An 18,618-nucleotide genomic window follows, 5' to 3' on the forward strand; every position below is an offset into this window, starting at 1 on the left:
CTAGTAATTAATCACTCCAGAAAGCTTCTGATCTGGCCGAGTAAGAATCCCTGTTTTGCTGTTGTGGAAACAAAGGTAAAAAGCTACCCTCCACCCCCACGGTGAGCCTGTGCCAGGCCTTGCACTTGAATGCTAGGACATCCAACTCCGCTACCTGCATTTATCTCTTCAGCACACAGTGCTCAGAGTCACAAATGCTCCACTTCAGTGCACTCCTGAACAATAAGTGACCTTTTCTGATCCTTTATTAAGGATGACTAATGGATACAGCAATAAAGTTTCATTATAATTTGATTTTTCCATACATATAACTCTCACTTGTGGGCTTAAAATTTGCTTTACTTGACCTTTTGCCCAACTGGACTGTTCAGTGAGATCAAGCACAACCGCCCTGCAATTTCTGCATAATGGGGAGAGCAGGTGTGTTTTCACATTGAAAAAAGTTTTCAGGTTTGTGAACAGGTTTACAGCAAAGAAAAACATCTCAAAATAATTGCAGATACACCACTGACATGCCTGTGTCCCATATCTGTGTCCCTTGTCATGCAATAAGGCAGCAGTTCAGGTTGCCACAGGGGCCAGACACATGGAAAGGAACAAGTGAGATGCAGCAGGGTTGCGCAGAAGGGGAAAGAGGCCACAACACGTTTCATTGCAAGCTCACTCCTGTCCAACAGGTCGGCAGGAAACTAAATGTCACTGAAACATGGCACAATGCCCTCAGGTCTCTGGCTCCTTTAATGCTGTAGCTAATCTGTTCCTATTCTATCCACCTCAGCTCTGCTGAGGCTAAAAGCCAACTGTGATTACTTAAATACTAGTTAAGGCATATGTCATTCTTTCTGAAATAAGCAGATAGAAAAATTAAATACAACTCCTTTGACAGGTCAGTGTACTAACTCAGAAGCTCCGCAACAATTCAAAGCCATAGAACTCTTCCATTCCTGGCTCTAATTTAAGTACTGCCATTACCCAATGCGTAGCTCATGCTCTATGACAAATTGAGATTGCTGCCGATGCTCCAACTGTCTTGGGGGTGTACTGGTTTTTAAGAGGAAGGCCAGATGACTCCTTGCCCATCTCCCTAGCATGGAGAGATTCAACGGCTAAGGCAGCCAAGGGGCCTCCATGGCAGCAAACACACTCATGTGAGTGAGACGAGGTGTACCGGCCTGCTCTGCGACAGGCTCAGACACAGACAAATCCTGCTACTTCACTTTATTCATCAGACACTTCAGATATGTGGCTGGAAGCAGCTACTGTTATTACCACATTCAGAGACCTTCCATTTTATCACATGGCACTCAGAGAAATCCAGCATGATGAAATGACGGTTCTGCTTGTCCCTGATAAACTGTCCTTTAAAAGAATTCTATATAAAAAGAATCCACAAATGAACCTGCCTTTTCTCAGCCAGCTGCTTGTTATAACAAGCTTACTTGACAGCTCTGCATGAAGAGTCTCTCTTACATATTGTGAACAAGGGCCTGGAGAGTACAATTATGAGTGAGAGCACCACAAAGAAAACAGCCACAAGCTCTTATAGCTTATTCCTATGCTGCATTCACCGGCCACTAAATACCTGCAATTACAGAAAACTCCAAAGCTTCACTGTCAGGCAGCAAGAACGCAACCATCCCAAGAGAAAAAGATTGCAAGTTCTAGTATTTAGTGGCACCAGACTCACCTTTGCCTATAACGAGACCACACTTATCGGCTGGCACTGTGTAGGTTATTTCCTGCATCCCCCCAGGTGTTCCAACGCTCCAGTCCCCACGGCCACGACCTCTTCCTCGGGCGACAGCCAGATTTCCAAAGCCATCTCGTTCCTTGGAAGGCAAAAAATTTGTATCAGTTTTTTTTTTTCTGGCCCCAATGCACATTAAAAACAATATAAAGCAAGGTAAGTTAAATTGCATTATAATCAATGGCACTGAATTAAGATATTCTTGGACTTCAGTTTCATATTTGAGATTTTGAAGCACTTTAAAGAAATGCCAAGTAACATAGGTTATAGTTGTCTTGCTGACTCAGGAAGATATTTATATTTTTTAAATGCATGCCTTTGTATCTGCTGAAATAAACCTATGAACAAGCATCAACTACTAAAGGACTTTTAGTTTGCGATAGGGGCTTTTCTTAGAGCAACCAATAGATCTTGGCACTGACACACACAGAAGTTGCTTCCAAACCCTTTCTTTAAAGAATACTGGAACTACTCAGCTGAAATGCACATTTTCCAAAACTTCCAAAGGAAGCTTCTAAGTTCAAAGACAGTTAAAGGACATAACTATTTTGGACAGCTGATTTCTCCAAAAGCAAAGGCCATGGGCAGTCAGAGACAGACCTCAAAATTCAAGTGGATTATTAAAAAAATTATGAGATCCAGTACTGAAACCAGATCTCAGGGCAAGAAGAGGTATTAAGACCTACCCTTGATGGGAAATTATGCTCAGGTATCTGGTCTCGAATGGTCTAACACCTTTACTTCTCATAATACAAAGGGAATACACAATCTCCTTCTTGAGTCTGCTCTACTGCTTTACCCATCTTTGTACTTCTTGCTGTTGGGCAATGCAATATGTTGGTGTCTCTGGGACCACAGTGAGGGGAGCATTCGCTGCCTTCCTCTGCCTCCCACAGCCACTAGACCAGGGGACGGTGGTCTGAAGAAGAGGCATCACTGAGCACTGTTAATGCTCTGCTGCCTGAGCGTTACTCAGCCCTTCTAAGCAGAGCCTCCAGTCACTGTCTCACTGTACAACTAAATACGTGGGGTAAATGTGGAGCTACAATGAGGCCTCATGATACTGCCCAAGAACAGAAGACCTTCCCATAGGCTCAGTGAGCCCATATCACATTAAAAATACAAATAAACAAAACCTAAACCTAGCAGTTCTGTCCTGGGCAGCAGCATGTGTGGCCTACCAGAGGGAAAATTTAACACTGCTGTTGTTCAGATGGTGGCATCCATGCCCACAGCATGCAGACTACATTCCCTTATAAGCACTTTTCTCCAAAGAGCCTCCAAAACCCACCTGTGCTGTGAGAATGAGCTCACTGATGATGTGTGCTGCGTGCTGACACCTATCAGGAAGCCCCATGACCTGTGCAACTCTTTCAGAACTAATCCCATCATCTGTGAAGAGAGGTGGCAAAGACTAAATTAAAAGGAGAAAACATCCACCCACCAACAAAAGCTTCCTTCTAGCATCATCATCGCTAGCAGCATTTTCACATAATGTAACTACCCCAAGAGCTACCTCTTCCCTCCACCTTCACCCCCTTTTCCATGGACTGAAAGAAGACAAAACCCAACCCACACTGCAGAGGGAACAACATCCAAAAAGCAACATCTTCAAATGTCAAAAAGCCATGAAAGAGACTGATATAATTTTAAGAGGACAAAGGCAGCTTTGATAGGTGATCAGACAGCCAAGGACCCAGAGAAAGTTACTTAAAATTAATCAACTCCTGATCCCAAAGGCTTTAATGTGCTGAAAGAGAACTCTTTAACGCATACAAAAGTTTTTTGTTATTGTTTTGTTTATCCATATAATTACCACTCAAGACATGACTGTTGTGACATCTAATGTTTGCAAATGAGCTGTACTCTCTGAAAAAGAGAAGGTGCATGAAGAAGCTGTTCATCATATTTAAACAGGTTTCAGAAAGAGACAATGCACCTTTAAATTAGGAAAGCCTAGTTGCTGTAACCTCAGATCAGATTCCTTTTAGCAATCCCAAACTGGAACACTGGTCAAAAAGTAACGGCTCTCCATCCTCTCACAAACCTGGTTTAAATTGAATCCTAACTCCAGCATCATTCTGAATCTTTTTGATCATTTCTCCATTTCTTCCTATCACAATTCCAACAGCAAACCTGGGCACAGAGACCTGATGGGAAAGGCAAAGCAGTATGAAAGCTCAGAGAACCAGACTGAATTACTCTGATTTTACAAGGAGATGCTCTTAACTATGAGGACAGGCCACATTAGGCAGCTCCAGGCTAGAGAACCATATCCCTTAAGAAAAACAAACATGTGGCCGCAAATTCCTTCCCCACTAAATGAACTCTGCACTACAAGAATGCAGCTTAAAAAGACAATTAGAAAAGTGCCATCTGGGAGTCCATGAGAACTCCTCCTCTTTGCCGCCAGACTCACTCTTCTGGCAACAGAACACAATGCATTTAAAAAATAAGCTTACAGGTTACATGTGCAGTTTGATGACTTCCACCCACTACCCATCCCACAGGGAGGTTAGCAGAGTACTTGTGAAGAAAACATACCTCTATGCTGCCTCCTCCCATTCTAGAACTGAAATCATTGCGTACGCCTCGGAAGTCTGCCTGATCTTTCTCTCGGATGATCTCCAGTACCATTTCCCTCGCTTGCTACATGGGGAAAGAAGTTACAGTTAGCTTAAAATTATTCTGCTTGCCATCTTGGTGGTGGGGCCTCAGCAGTGGCTAAGGGTCAGGCTTCAGGCAAAGCGATCTCCATCTGCTTAACAGAAACAGCATTCTGATTTAGAATTTCTTTTACCACAGTCAATGGAGATCTGTTCTTGATGGCATCTTCCACGTCTGACAAAACCTGCCAAGTGTGCAAGGTGGCAGTTTCTTGTGTGCGATTGCTTCCTTCAGTCTTTCAAAAAGGCCCTTTAGCTTTTAAAATCTTTGATTTTTTCAATTTTTGTTTTGTTTCTAAATTAAAGGCAGGGAAGGCCCTTTCCTACTGGATAGAACTGAAACCAATACAGTAAGGTAGAAGCTGTGGTAGCATAGCAGAGAGCACATCCACTAAGAGCTAGAGAGCACGTCCCAAGGAGGCAGGTGGACAGTAGTGAGCTTACTGACACTCACAGAAGGTAAGCCCAAGTCTGCAGCAATCCAGCAAGACATTTTCTGAGACAAATGAATATTCTTCCTACCTACTTGCAGCCCTCAAGGCCATTCACAAGCTTGCATGTAGCCCAGCTAGTAAAAGTGTACCTTGGAAATAAGCCAACAATAGTCACCATTAAAAAAGCCTACATGTCAAACCCAAAGCCTTTGTTTCTATCTATTACCAGTTGAGCTTTTGACATTTTGGTTCTATTTCCAAGTTTGAGGGACACTGGTGAATCTGACTCCCTTCACATTTTTACCTATTTTCCATGCTCCCATGGTATTTTTTACATAAGGGAACAACTCGCGACATTTCAGAGGTGCCAAGACAGATATAAGGGCAACAGAGAGATTTCATAGGGATCTGACAGAGTTAAACACTGTTGCAGCATCCAGAGAATCCCACCAAACCCAAGGATTCACTGGGCTTCTTAAATGCTTTCTAAGCATGCTCAGCTTCTCTAAGTGCCTCAAAGATCTTCCTGCCTAAGCAGTCTCCACGACTGTTTGGCATGATCTATGGCACGGAAGATATGACAACAGCAAATCTTGCAAGGCAGAAGAAACCACCTGGGAAGTAGCATCACTTAAAGCATGATCTGGTTAAAAGTAGCAAGACTGCCATTAAACTCCTTTTTGCATATCTATACCTCCACAATAAGTAAGAATTTTGAAAAAAACACATTTAAATCTAAAAGTCCATTTGTAATAAGAGGTTTAAAAAACACAACCCAAACATGCTATCCCTGAGCAACATCAACTCGCAGCAATTTATGATTAGGGAGATCCTATGAAACAGAACTATTTTTATTAGAGACAGGAATGCTAAGCTAGATTTAAGTTCTCAGCAAGTGCTTTTCATACCTTGCTAAGAAGTGGAACATGCCACAGCTAAACTTTAATTCTTTAATTCAAGCATTCCCATCATGCTGTAATCTTCCAGTCTCCAGCTGATCATGGGTTTTTGCTTTGAACCGCAGGTATGAACACATCTGTAGAACCCTGACACAAGGAGACTGAGGTACCAATATTAAGCAAACCCCTTGGTTTCAGGAGTTGTCAAAGAGATTATTTTTTTTAATTACCTACGTCAATTGGCTGTCTGAGTTAACGAACCTTCCACAAAAACTCACTCAAATGTGTGGTTAAGTGAGTCACTAAGAACCCATTTGCTCAAGTAGCATACAGCTATGGTGTTTTGCTTCACAGACTGGAAAGCATTTCAAAGCTACTTTCTCCAAACCCTCCTCCTCAGCTCTTCTCCTACCCATATCTAATATCTATGTGGAATGAGAGCTCCTAGGTTACGCTGTAAAAAAGCCAAAACTGCTCGTCTGGTGTTTTAACTTGCTCTACTCAAACTTCAACCTTACAGAACAAACAAAACCAGAAGGGATCATTACACTGAGTTGGATCTGACTTCCACTAGATGAGCATAAATATGTTAAAATTTAAATTTCTCCTCAGTTCTCTAGGGCAACTGCTTACTTCAGTTACATACCTGTACTTTAAATGCATCTCCAGTAATACGGAGAGGTTTATCTGCTCCAGTAGGCAACGGACCATCTTGGATCATAATCATTTTCACACCTGTTCGCTCCTGAAGAAAAAGCACAGAGCACTTTGCTAAGCACAGTCCCTAAAACAAGGGGCTATTTTGGTTACTAAACATTAGGTCAAATCAGCAGCTTTACAGAACGCTACTTTAGCTTGTCTTGGGTACTTATAGCAAAAATTCAGTTACAGTCCTGGAGTGCAAAGGACTGCCAGAAAGTGTGCTGCTCCTGAAGTTCTAAAATAGCTGAACCCCTTGCAAAGGGAGAACCCCTCTACCTCAACAACTGGTTTTCCAGCCCTTTACAAAATCTGTAGCTGTCTGCATATTAACTTAAACTGTCTACATAATTAAGTTAACTGACCAGCCTTAAAACTAGTGGATGACAGAGGCTTATTCAGGGCACCCAAAAACTACATTTTTGACCTAGATGCTTTTCTGAAACCCTCTATTCTTTAAAAAACTTGTACCAGATAGAGGAATAAAGAATGTCTATGAACATAGATTTATACATAACACAACACTTAATTAGAAAGCGGTGGGATGAGAAAAAAAGGAAGACACACGCCAGCTTTACCACAGATCAGCAACAAAAGAGAAGCATAGCACTCTACAACAGCCTGGCTGGCATTAAAAACTATTGCAGCAGCAGACTAGAGATAGCCTTTTCTTGGCTACAAGGATCCCCTCCTAAACAGCACGCACCAAATGTTATCTAAAGCACATGAGTTTCTTTCACAGTTCTGGCACAACTCCACTACATGCGTAGCTAGGGCCAAACCGATTTCTTTTTTAACCCAGGATTGGATTTGAGTCCAGCTCTCCGAAGGCAGAAGAGTAGTCCCTGCTGTAGAAGGTTAGAGCATTTAAGGCTCTCCATTTCAGCACGCTCTTGTTGATCTAGAGAAGCTGCAGTAGGGAAGAGAGCCCTAAAGGAAATGCATCTTGCGCACCTGCAACTGTTTTATTGTTTCACCTCCTTTGCCGATGACTAGACCCACTTTGGATGCCGGGATCAAAATCTCCTGAATCGTACTGTTGCCATCAACATCGTTGTGAAAACCAGGTCCGTTCCGACAGCGATCTACAATCTGCCCCAGTAGCCGTTTTGCTTGTCTTTGGAAAAGAATCGAGGGAAACAACCATTAGACAACATTGTTCCATGTGACCAAGAGACCAGGAACCATCAAAATGAGAAGCGATCGGGGAGAGGAGAAGAAGTGAAAAGATGAAGGAAACCACAGTTAGCACAATGATTGCCTTTTTTTTTTTTTTAACTCTGATGTATATTTTCCCCTATCATGATTACTTACAAGCAGTCTGATTTTTGAAAGGGGAAGAGAGAAGGAAGAGCAGCAGCATGCTCTTTGGAAGTTAAGGATAACAGTTGAGCTATAGCTTTTGGGGTGCTTGTTCTGAACGAAGATGCTCTACATTCTAAACCTTTTCTGAACTTTTAAAAAATAAATATATACAATATTTGGAAAAACTCAAGCTCTGTTCTTCTTGGTCAAGACAAAAAACACACAATGCTCCGATATTAACACAGCACGTTGGTTAACCACTCTCCAATCCGTCACAGGCAACTGCCTTGCTCTTCTCTGCCTGCTCTTACCAGCAGCACCAGAACACTGTTCTAACACAGCCTCTGCCCCAAGCAGTAGGTGCTGAAGCTACACCGCGAAGCGAGGCAAGGATACTGCAGCAGCAACCAGTGAAAGACTGGGTTCTTCTACTCCTGGTGAGAAGAGACAGACACAAAGAAGCATTTGGGAGATTAAAGATACCTTCTCTAAAATCTTTAGCATGTCAGAGGTAGCCGATAAGGGTTCCCTTCGCCTTGAAGGCTCCTAGTCCCAACGCATCTCTTTCCTGCCCTTCTCCAATAACCCTTCTCAAAGTAGGTAGAAGGCAGGCACCGGTTCCCTATTCAGTCTAAAGCAGTGTCTTCCCCTCTTTCCACTTCATCCCAAGCCATATCAGGCACCCTAGGTGGACTGTCTTCTCTCTGGAGATTTGAAGAAACAGTACAAAGTCATCCCTCACAAACAGACAATCGCCCAAGACAGCTCAGGGGCAGGTGAGCTGAGGCTGCACACAGATCAGAGCACTGCTTTCTCTTTACTTTCCTCATAATGCAAGGCAAAAAGTGGAATTTCTGGAAGACCACTTCTAATATTCTGGAAGAGTCTTAGGAGGTTCTATTTATCTATCTTCATATTTTGCATAAAGTTCTTCTAGCGACAACACAGATACTACAAAAGTCTGACATCTAGATCAGTTTCCTTAATTAATTTTCTTTTTCTACAAGTAGCCTGAAAAACAGTTCAAACAACAAACTTAACAAGAATTTTATCACAAAAATAAGTTAAATTTTGCCTAATTCCATATCCTTAACAACTTGCTCTGCTTCAGAAACTGAGTATTTTCACTGTTCTTTTTTTAAAAATGTATATTTTATTTAAAAGACAGCCTTGGACATGACTACACTTAACCGCTTATTTCAGAACCATGAAGTCTTAACTATACCTCTCTCCCATTTTCCCCCGACTGCATCTCATCAGGCATCCCAGCTTTTTAATATTTTGCTCTTGTTCTGAAATATCATTTGCTAAAGGGGGAAAAGCACTTCAATATCAGCAAGAATACATTGCCTGCCCTATAATGTCAGCTTGCCAATTATATTTATTCTGGCTCACTGCTTGCAGTATTATGGTAGAATAAGGAGATTTAAGTACCCTTAGATCTCTTAGGAATGGAAGAATGATGAGAGTCTTCTCTTTAGAGAGACAGTTTTTGTGCCCATGTATTTTTACTATCAAATGCAACTCAAAGATTTTCAGATGGATTTTAAAAAACCCACCTACCCAAAGGCTGGGGAGAGAAAGAGCAGCTCCATATGTTAAGTGTGTTCCTGTAAGCCTGAGGATCCTGGATCCAGTTCCAGCAGGAGGTCCTCAACTGGTTTGTGAGAGTCTCAAACTCAGCTCCTGGGAAGGGGGAGGGAGGAAACACTGTCCCTAAAGTTTCTATAGGCCTAAAGAGTAGAAACCCCTGCTGGCTGGCCACGTGTCTCTACCATGCAGGGATCAGAATTCAAGACTTTGGTTCAGTCCTTTGCTTCTTGTTGGCAGCAATGCAGAGGCAAGCACACCCATGGGCCTCATGCTGCTCTGCAACAACACCAACACCTCCAGACTACTCTGGAGTGGCACCGACAGGCTTTGGAGGCCTCATGCAGCCCTTCTTCAGCTGGAAGGATGGTCATCTCAATGGGAGTAGGAAAGCAAAGGGGAAAAGAGAAGTGCCCTTCAACAGCTTAGCTCAGTATCCTGAAAGTTGCAGTTAGAAAACTGCATCCTAGGTGCCCTAAGAGCAACTTTGCCCTGCGGAGGGGAGTTCCACGGAAATTTCTGCAGAGGGTTCAAACTGCAACTGGAAAAAAGCCTTTGAGGTGCACAGTTTAAAGCATCAGACCAAGAGGTTCTATGCTCCAGAGACCCTCAAGTTTCTCTAGGCCAACGTTTGTTGGTGTGGCTAACCAAGTAGCACCACTGACAGAGCACAGCATTAGGGAGAAGAGAGAGAAGGAGAAAGGAGAGAAATCAAATCAGAACTCACTCAATGCTCTCTGGTGTCCCGGTAAGTACACAGGGCCTCTCGGGCATCCCACCGCTGTCTACAAAGGCAACAAGAAGGAAACTTTTAACACGTGGAATTAAAAAAACAGCAGTTGTTTCAGTAACTGTCAAGCACTAATGGAAACACCCCCCTCCTGCACACAGAGCATGTTAATGAATTCAAAGACACCCAGGGTCAACATATTTTAAATAATTTGCTGGATGTCTGCATTCTTTTAAAACCTTCCCCACCAGTTAAAGGGAGGGATAAGAACTTAGATTACATTCATCAACAGTTTCCTTTGCAGCACTGTAGTATAGTCTTCCCCAAAGCAAACAGGCACTACCACAAAGCAAACAGGTACTCCCATTTTTTTAATGCAAGGCGAGCTGTACAAAGAGCTGCTGCCACCCTCCTGAAATGTCTTCGTCCAGGAGTTGGAGCTGACCAGATTAATCAGAGACAAACTGCATGCGCTGAGCAAAGTGGTATCACCAGAAGAAAATTCAACAGCTACAATTTCAGGTCTAAGTACAACACGATTTGTCCATTTGCACTGTACACCCATCTGTTAAAGACAGTTCCTTAATTGTTTCGTTTCCCAAACCACCTGACAAACCTGTTTTCTATTGCAGTCAGGAGGTCTCAGTCCTACAACAGTTCTGCCATGCATGTTAGGCTAGTATAGAAGTTGTTAACGGTGATAACACCATGAGTATGGCAAGGCGCCTGATGCAATGGATGCAACACTCTTCAACATTAAAACCTGTTCATTGGCCATACAAAGATGCTCTTACCTGGAGCAATTTGAATTTTGCAGCCAGACTCTGCCTGAATCCGTGAGATCTGTTCACCTCCCCTGCCGATTACTGAAATGAGTTCAACAAACGTCAGAACATACCATTTTCCTGAGTAACTGCAGAACACCTTCCCCCTTTTACTCCGCTGCAGCTATCTATAAAGGAACAGTTTGACTCCAGGATTGCAGAAGAGGCATCCACAGCATGATCAAATTTATAAGAGAAAAACATTAAGATACTGCTGAAAGTTATTTCTACCTGCTTAGGAAAAAAAATCCCACACAAAACAAAAAAGCCTGTCTCGTACTGGAATGGAAATACACAGTATGAAACAAATAAGGCACTAGTTTGAGTATACTGCTAGAAGAGGGTATCTTATTCAGCCTGAACCAATAAACCAGTTATTTGTACTAAAAAAGGCAAGGACTTTTGCTCTTTTTTCTTTAAAATTCATATTTTACTACCTCTTTTCAAAGGACATGCTATTTGGCTAGTCTGCACTCAGACAAGACTGCTACATACTGAAATGCTCTATCAAACCTTAAGTGAAAACAAATATCCATCTCTTAACTCTTGGAGTTGGCACATGGCTGTTTCACAACAAGACATACTGGGGAGGGACTAAGTGCCAATCACCATTTATATCCTTCCCAGGCTCCAAAAAAGAGCAAAACTGTCAAGTCAAACAGGTATCCCTGGCTCAAGATGCTCCCACAGAAGCATCTCTTGGCTGTGCGTTTGCCACCTTTCTGCATCTGTCTGCCCCTGAACCAGGAGTAGATTTAACACACAGAGGATGCACCAACAGAGCATGCAAGCTCCTCTCTCAGAGCTACAGCATCCCTCCGACGTCCCCCCACATGCGTGGTACTAGGACCAATAAATGAAGGGGTCTGGCAGGAGAAGAGTGAGTGTTTCCTTTGCAGGAAGTCAAGTTACAGTTTTATAGTGTCTTTAGAGTCAGGACAAAACTTCACACACTAAGGATAATTATCACGGCCTGTTATTTTCCTTTTTACTCTCCATATATCAAATTGGAAGAGATACACAGCGATATAGCAGTGGAAGAGTCTATGCAGCCACTGTAGTAACACATCAGCAGGAGGTGCCATTGAAAGGAAGAGTAGTGATCATCAAGAGGAAGAAAGAAATTAGGATTGAGCTTGAAAGAGAACAGTATCAGCGATGCAAATCTAGGAAAAATTCTCATCTGAGCAATACATGCTTGTTGCGTTTCCCTGCAGCAAATGTATGAGAGATTTACAATTCTGTTTAACTTGCCTTGAGTCAACTCTTATGTTAGCATTTAAATATTGTTTTCCTCCCTCAGCTCTCAGTTTTGCATACTCAAAGGAAGTAGGATGTTTCAGTGAGGGGAAATAAAAATCACTTTTGACTTGTTATACACTATGCGTTAGTGGTAATTTAAAGGAGAGAATCACTAAAACTCTCGGTAACTTGTACCACACAGTCTTGTTCTTATTACTGGGACACCAAGCTTTCCCATGCAGTTTGCACCTGGATTTTAAACACAGATCATCTGGTCCCCATGAAGACAGCATTAGACACGGCTTATCCAAAGCTAGTAAGCACAAAATCTTGCAAGCATATCAGAACAAACAGCATTCCTGCACAGAAAACACATCAAAAAACATATCAAAAGCATCCAAGGTACTTACTAAATCCAACCATTTTATCAGGCACTTTGAATTCTTCTGTTATTACAGCCCTAAAAAAAAAAAAATAGAAAAAAATCAAGTAGTCATTACAAAGAACAATTTAGAAGACTACTATATCCCTGCCACGGAAACCAGGCACAGCATAAGGCTTTTGCACACACAAGCAAACACTACATCCCAGTCAAGATCATTTGTTTTGGAAGGGAACTCTCGTGGTCACTTAATTTCTCCTATGCTGGATACATTTCCAGTCGACTCTCCACTGTCTTCAATGGAGCTGACAGAAGAACCTCTTTTTGCATTCTTGCTCCAGAGAGATTTAATGTAATAATGGCAGAGTTTCTTTAATATTTAGCCTAGACCTTCCAAGACACAGTCTCTGCCCACTACTTTTGGATATGCTCTTGCCAAGAGACACTAACCAAAGCCAATCCTGATATGAATGCCCCCCCCGAAATTCACAGATTTATTTTTTTTTTTTGCTTGCCTGTCCTTATCATTCTTTTCCTTGGAATTTATAAAAGCTGTCTTCAATTATCCTTTGAAGTCGTATTATCTCAAGACTTCCATATCTACTGCTCTTTGGACTTTTTCAATGCGTCTCTGCCTCAAAACACAGCACCCAAAGCAATTTCCTAAGACCTGACCATCGTCAAGTACAAAGGAATTACCTTCGATGGATTTTTGCTTAGCCATTTCTGTCTCACAGAAAATATGACACAATGAATATGGAATTTGCAAACTCAATATATTTAGATATGCATTATATACAATTTGTTCAGCAATCTCAAAAGCAATGAAACACCTGCATAATAAATCCAATGCAGGTTTTTGTGGTGAGGTATATTAAAGTCTTCCCTTTTTTGCTTTAGATCAGGTCGGGAAGGTATAAAATACAAATTAGACTTCACCAGCTAACCTGCAGATAAATTACTCTCTGCTGTCCTGAGGCTCACCAGCAGAGATGCAAACCCAAACAGCGCCATCCATGCCCACAACAGAACAAGCAGGTTTAGAATTGCAGTTGTTTTAACCTGGAATAAACCCAGCCTGTTGCCAAAACATCTTATCCTGTGTCATTTGTTAACCACACTGTGTTGAAGGAACAGTCGCAGCTGGACAAAGAAGCTAACCTAGAAGAAAACCAACCACCAGACCCAGAAAAAAAAACAATTCAGGCTTTTCAGCCTAATCAATTCCTTACATGAACATCACTCCTGGCAGAAGAGAGGTGACAGGTAGCAGCGGAGCAGACAACAGTGACCATCGTTCTCTGTGCTGCCCCAGCAGGACATTAGCTTTAAACTAACCATTAAAAACTGAAGGTTCTACAGTCTTTATATATATCACTTGTCCTTTCTGCTGAGGCCCCCAGCAAACAGCTGCTTATGATGGAAACACATTACTATTAGCCCGAAGGTGAATCCAGCTTTAGAAACGCCCTCCCCTTCCTACTCAAAACCAGACAGACACTCCTTAAGATTAGGATTCGAGAAAACCTGAGAATTTTACTTTGGTATTAGATGCTAAGAGATGCTGCGTGACAACTCATACTTGCTTCAGTCTTCCAAAAAAATCTTTGACAAAGGAATCATCTCAGGTCATATGACACCAACAAAGCTAAATAATAATAGTAAAAAAAAAAAATCTACCTGCCCATGTAATACTTTCAACTTTTGTCAAAATGCCAGAGCTTTTTTTACTCTTTCTTTCTGCCTCCAGGGCAGGGGAAGGGAGAGGAGAAAGAATTTATTCTTCTCAATCCTGCCGATTTACAGGAACCAAATCCAAGTTTCACATCAACTCTTCTTTTTTCAACACAACAAACAGCCTTAAAGGGTTAGCAGAAACCCCAGCCTGGAGAAAACCTAAGCTGACAGTTTCTCCACATTCTCAACCTCTGACTTCCTAACACTACTACAGATGGTGGATCAATAAACAATTAGAATTGATCAATAAATAATAAAACATAACCCACTGCTTACCTTTGATGTACCAGGGCCCCTAACTGGTTACCTACTGTGGCAGAGAGAGAAAAAAAAGGAAAAAAATCAAAGCATTAGCACGGATAAACTAACTTCATCCCTATAGAAAAAGAGTTCTTACCATTTCATCAAAAAAGAAAGAAAAGCAAAACAGTAATTTAGGTTCAGTGGCTGAAATGAATGCGTTATGTGGTATAAAACAGGAGGGGATTTCTTGATCAACACACACCATAACACAGTGTCCAGCTGAACACAGGATAGGGAATTGATCTGCGTCTCCCCATGCTGAGAGTCATGGGAGAAAATCCTGCCTGCCGAAATCCAAATCCCTGCAACTAACCTCCCCTCCTTCCCAAATTAAACCCAAAGTAGTAAAAAAAGGGAAAAGGCGCAGGGAGAAGAGACATTTCAAGCAGACTGGTATGTATTAAAAAAAAAAAAAGCCAAGCAGACCAAGAGATTCAGTCTAGGCAAAAAGCATTACAGAGCGCTTGCACATACTTCTCTCTGTGTCTCTTATCTGTGCTCCATGGAGCCCACTTACACGGAGACCTGTTAAAGGAATAGGTCTGTTAAGTAACCTTGTGGCACCCAAACAGTATTTAAGACAAAAAAAACCCAAACCACCACGTTTTACTGAATACACACATTCCAGGCATATCTGTGATTTTACCTAGGGTCCATTTATGATTAGCAGTTATCTCCCCAGCTGACAACCCTCACATTTCTCCCCCCTCAACCCCCACAGATTAGATCTTTCTTCCAAACGTTAATGGGGAAAATATTATTAGACCAACTCATGCAAAGTGGGAACACATGCCCTGCTGGGCTTCCTACTGGACTTTGCCTGCAGCAAACCAGCTAAAAACCTGACCATTTGGTCCTAACAACCAGTTGAAAGATTATATTGCATGCCTGGAGGGCACAAGTAGCAAAACAAATGAAACCGGCCAACATGTGAGCTGTGATAATAAAGATGCAGTTTCAAACTACCTTGCAGCAACCTGCACATTCTTTGACCTGAAATAAATTGGCAATCAGCTGGCAGGTTTAGAAAGCGGATGCATCCCACACTCTCTAAATCCGGTAGAAAAACGCATAAAGTTTGTGACCAAACACTTTACTCAAATAAAATAGACATAGAGTCAATACTGTATTTCTGCTGCATGTCAATATCTTCATAATACTTCAGGACCAAAATATCGACAGCATATGTATTTTATTACTCTCCCCAGCTCAGTGATAAGGCAACTGCTGCGTTATTGACTCTGTTAGATTTGTCTTTGCATATTCTCACTCTGAATATAAAAAGCTCTAATTTGATAACTATCAATACTGCAGCTGAAAAAGGTGGGTGATGTAATGGGGAATATTTGCTCTCCAGCTGATAAGCTACTACCGCAGAGCTGAGCAAATACGACCAAACAAATTCAGGGTCTCACCATCTTGCCCCAAACTGCGCTCTGAATTTTTTTACTATATGCAATGGGTCTGGTGCCTATTGATGTAGCACGGGATTGCCCTTGCCACGGACCAGGCCACTCATTATCCCAAGATGCCAGAAAAAGTGGTTTTAACACTACAAGGCTATATTTAAATATCCACTTCACATTTCAATTCACCGTAACGGCTCTCTTAGCAGCCTCTTCCGCGGCAGCTGCTGCCCACAAATTATGAGACAGATACACATCCTATAATCAACTCCCGAAGTTCACGCAAGGAACAGAAGAGCCTTCATTTTGTAACACAATCCTACGCTTGAAAAAGACAACTTCTTCGGGGAGAACTGTACGAGCACAAGAAGTTAAATCAGTCAGGGAAATAATGCTTTAGACATACGCAACATAATGTCTCCAACCCACTCCAAGTACTATACAAACATAGTAAGCCATTCACCACCCCATGCAGATATCGGCCTTAGTGTATATATAGTACAAATTAGTTAAAAAAAATTAAGCTGCAATAACTTATGCACGAGATTGTTCCTTCCACATTTCACAGATAACTTCTCCAAGAGCTGAGACAGAAGGCAGATGGAGAGAACTGGGAGTGATTTCCTTCAAGTCAGTTATGATTTCTCTCTGTTTTGGCGGGGGGTGGGTACGAAATGACGCGGCTCCCAGTTCCAACAGCCTAAAGGTCCGTTCCATTTCCAACATGCCCATTTTGCTCTGAAAGATGGGGACTAATAGAGAGGCAGGGCTGGGGCAGACCACGCTCGCTGCAATACTGAAAGCTGATGTTCTGTTGTTCCACCATCTCCCTCTTCACGCCTGGGAGGGGGCTGAACTCTGACAAGCCACATGCATGTGTCCCCCTTTTACATCTATTGAGTACAATTTAACTGTAACTGCAGTCATTTTACTGCAAATAAGGAAAAATACTGAATAAAATCAGCACAATTTCCTATTAATGGCACCCGCTGGTTGATAACTCTTCACTCTGCTTTAGGCTTCACCTTAACTGAATTCTACCTAACAGACACTCAAAACAAATGTGGATTTTATTTCCACCCCATAAAACAGAGCAGTGCCTCCCACTAAATTAATGTGCATGATGGGAATATACAATCTCGTCAAGAATATCTTCACGGCTAGAATAAAATCAGAGCTCCTGGAGAGAAGTGGAACACAGTTGTATTTCATACTGTTGACCCAAAATGGGATCATCATAAATTTTAGAAAGCTACAAGGAAGACATTAGTTACCCTAATTCTTCATCATTAAATATTGCTAGGTTTTTCCTTAATTAAATGGTCAAAACCAATTGTCATGTCTGCCTTCACTGTAAATCTTTATAGGCTTTTTTCCCCTCCCTTAAACTGCCTTATTTTAAAAGACGGCAATATATAAAGTTGCAATTTCGAAGAACGGGGGCATTTCGTGTATTACACTAAACTTTTTGCTGAGAGATCTGGACTTTTGCCCTGGTCCTACTGCTGCTACAGATGTGTCAAGGAGCATCACTACTAACTTTCATCAGCAGTAAGACAGGGATAAGATTTCCTTCTCCTCATCGCTATTTTCATTGAAAACATGTTGGAGCAAAAGAATAAAGTATTCTATACAACAGGATCATGTTGTGTTTAAGCCCCTCGGTTCTACTACCATTCAAGTTTTATTACACCAAAACAGGCCATCTTCATATCTGGATGCACCACAGAAGCATGGGGAAGGCAGGGGGGTGGAGAGAGGAGGGTGTGAGGCTTCTCCACGGTCTCTCATCTTTGTTTCCCCAGTCTCAAAGGATACCCCAGCCTTCAGCTGCAACACTGCTGCTTCACCCTATGCGTATCACTGGGAACTTCTTCAAAGCAGTCCAAAACAGGGCAAACAAAGGCTAATGTTCTGGCAATCAGTCTCTTTCCAGCAGACTAGATCCCTACTTCCTTTGAACAAAAGGAGACTGTTTCTTTAAGGATTATTTAGCATTGAACAAACTTATTAAATTGTGCTGGTAATCAGAGGGACCCATTAATTAGAACAGAGGCCAGGAACACCCGCTGGCCATTAACAGGAGGGCTGGGATTTATCCTCGGAAAGATGTCACCAGGTCTCTCCTCAGCTCAGACCAACCCCATCTCTAGTTCTCACCTTTGCTGAGAAAAATTAACTGCTGCAAGTGGCCATATAAATGCTGACCACAACTTCCCCGCAAGCAGTACAAATAAACCTGATCTCCTCCCTGCACTATGCTATTTGCAAGATTACTCTAAAGTTGTTTCCAGAAAGGGGAAATAAAGATGCCAGGGAAAAGAGAAATAATCAGTCTCAAGCTCCATCTAATACCAACGGCCAGGTCACCAGGGCCAATCCCAGCAGCTCTTCGTTTCAGATGAAGGTTATGTTAAGGGAAGTGCAAAAGGCACTTGCACATTCTGGTTTCCAATAGTATGACAAATCTATTTTTCCTGGAAATGCTCTAAAAGCAGCTGAATTTGTTTTGACCAGTGCACTGTCACCCTGTCTTAAGACCACTTCCTAAACTGACATCAATCAGCCACACCAGCAGCTGTTTACAAAAATGGACAGGCAGAATTAGATTTTCCTGAAAGACAAGACATTTTTCTTGTCACCTTAAATACCTC

The 18,618-nt window shown here is 42.0% G+C and overlaps 1 protein-coding gene across 16 annotated transcripts in view; it reads right to left on the reverse strand.

The window, feature by feature from the left end:
• Positions 1 to 18,618, reverse strand: part of FUBP3 (far upstream element binding protein 3) — a 40,666-nt gene that overhangs the window by 12,222 nt on the left and 9,826 nt on the right. For 3 of the 16 annotated variants that reach the window (XM_074608380.1, XM_074608375.1, XM_074608371.1), the window contains exons 3-13: positions 15,033 to 15,083; positions 14,532 to 14,565; positions 12,547 to 12,596; positions 10,865 to 10,936; positions 10,068 to 10,125; positions 7,400 to 7,562; positions 6,393 to 6,491; positions 4,292 to 4,396; positions 3,795 to 3,897; positions 3,039 to 3,139; positions 1,688 to 1,829 (exon numbers count right to left, since the gene is read on the reverse strand). In XM_074608380.1, the coding sequence (XP_074464481.1) occupies positions 1,688 to 1,829; positions 3,039 to 3,139; positions 3,795 to 3,897; positions 4,292 to 4,396; positions 6,393 to 6,491; positions 7,400 to 7,562; positions 10,068 to 10,125; positions 10,865 to 10,936; positions 12,547 to 12,596; positions 14,532 to 14,565; positions 15,033 to 15,083 (978 nt within the window). Of the gene's footprint in view, positions 1 to 1,687; positions 1,830 to 3,038; positions 3,140 to 3,794; positions 3,898 to 4,291; positions 4,397 to 6,392; positions 6,492 to 7,399; positions 7,563 to 9,313; positions 9,437 to 10,067; positions 10,126 to 10,864; positions 10,937 to 12,546; positions 12,597 to 14,531; positions 14,566 to 15,032; positions 15,084 to 18,618 lie in introns of those variants that run through there. The other 13 variants (XM_074608382.1, XM_074608378.1, XM_074608373.1 and 10 more) reach the window with 7 other exon arrangements.

The sequence above is a fragment of the Larus michahellis genome, chromosome 15, assembly GCF_964199755.1.
Source record: "Larus michahellis chromosome 15, bLarMic1.1, whole genome shotgun sequence".
In the NCBI taxonomy this organism is placed as follows: Eukaryota; Metazoa; Chordata; class Aves; order Charadriiformes; family Laridae; genus Larus; species Larus michahellis.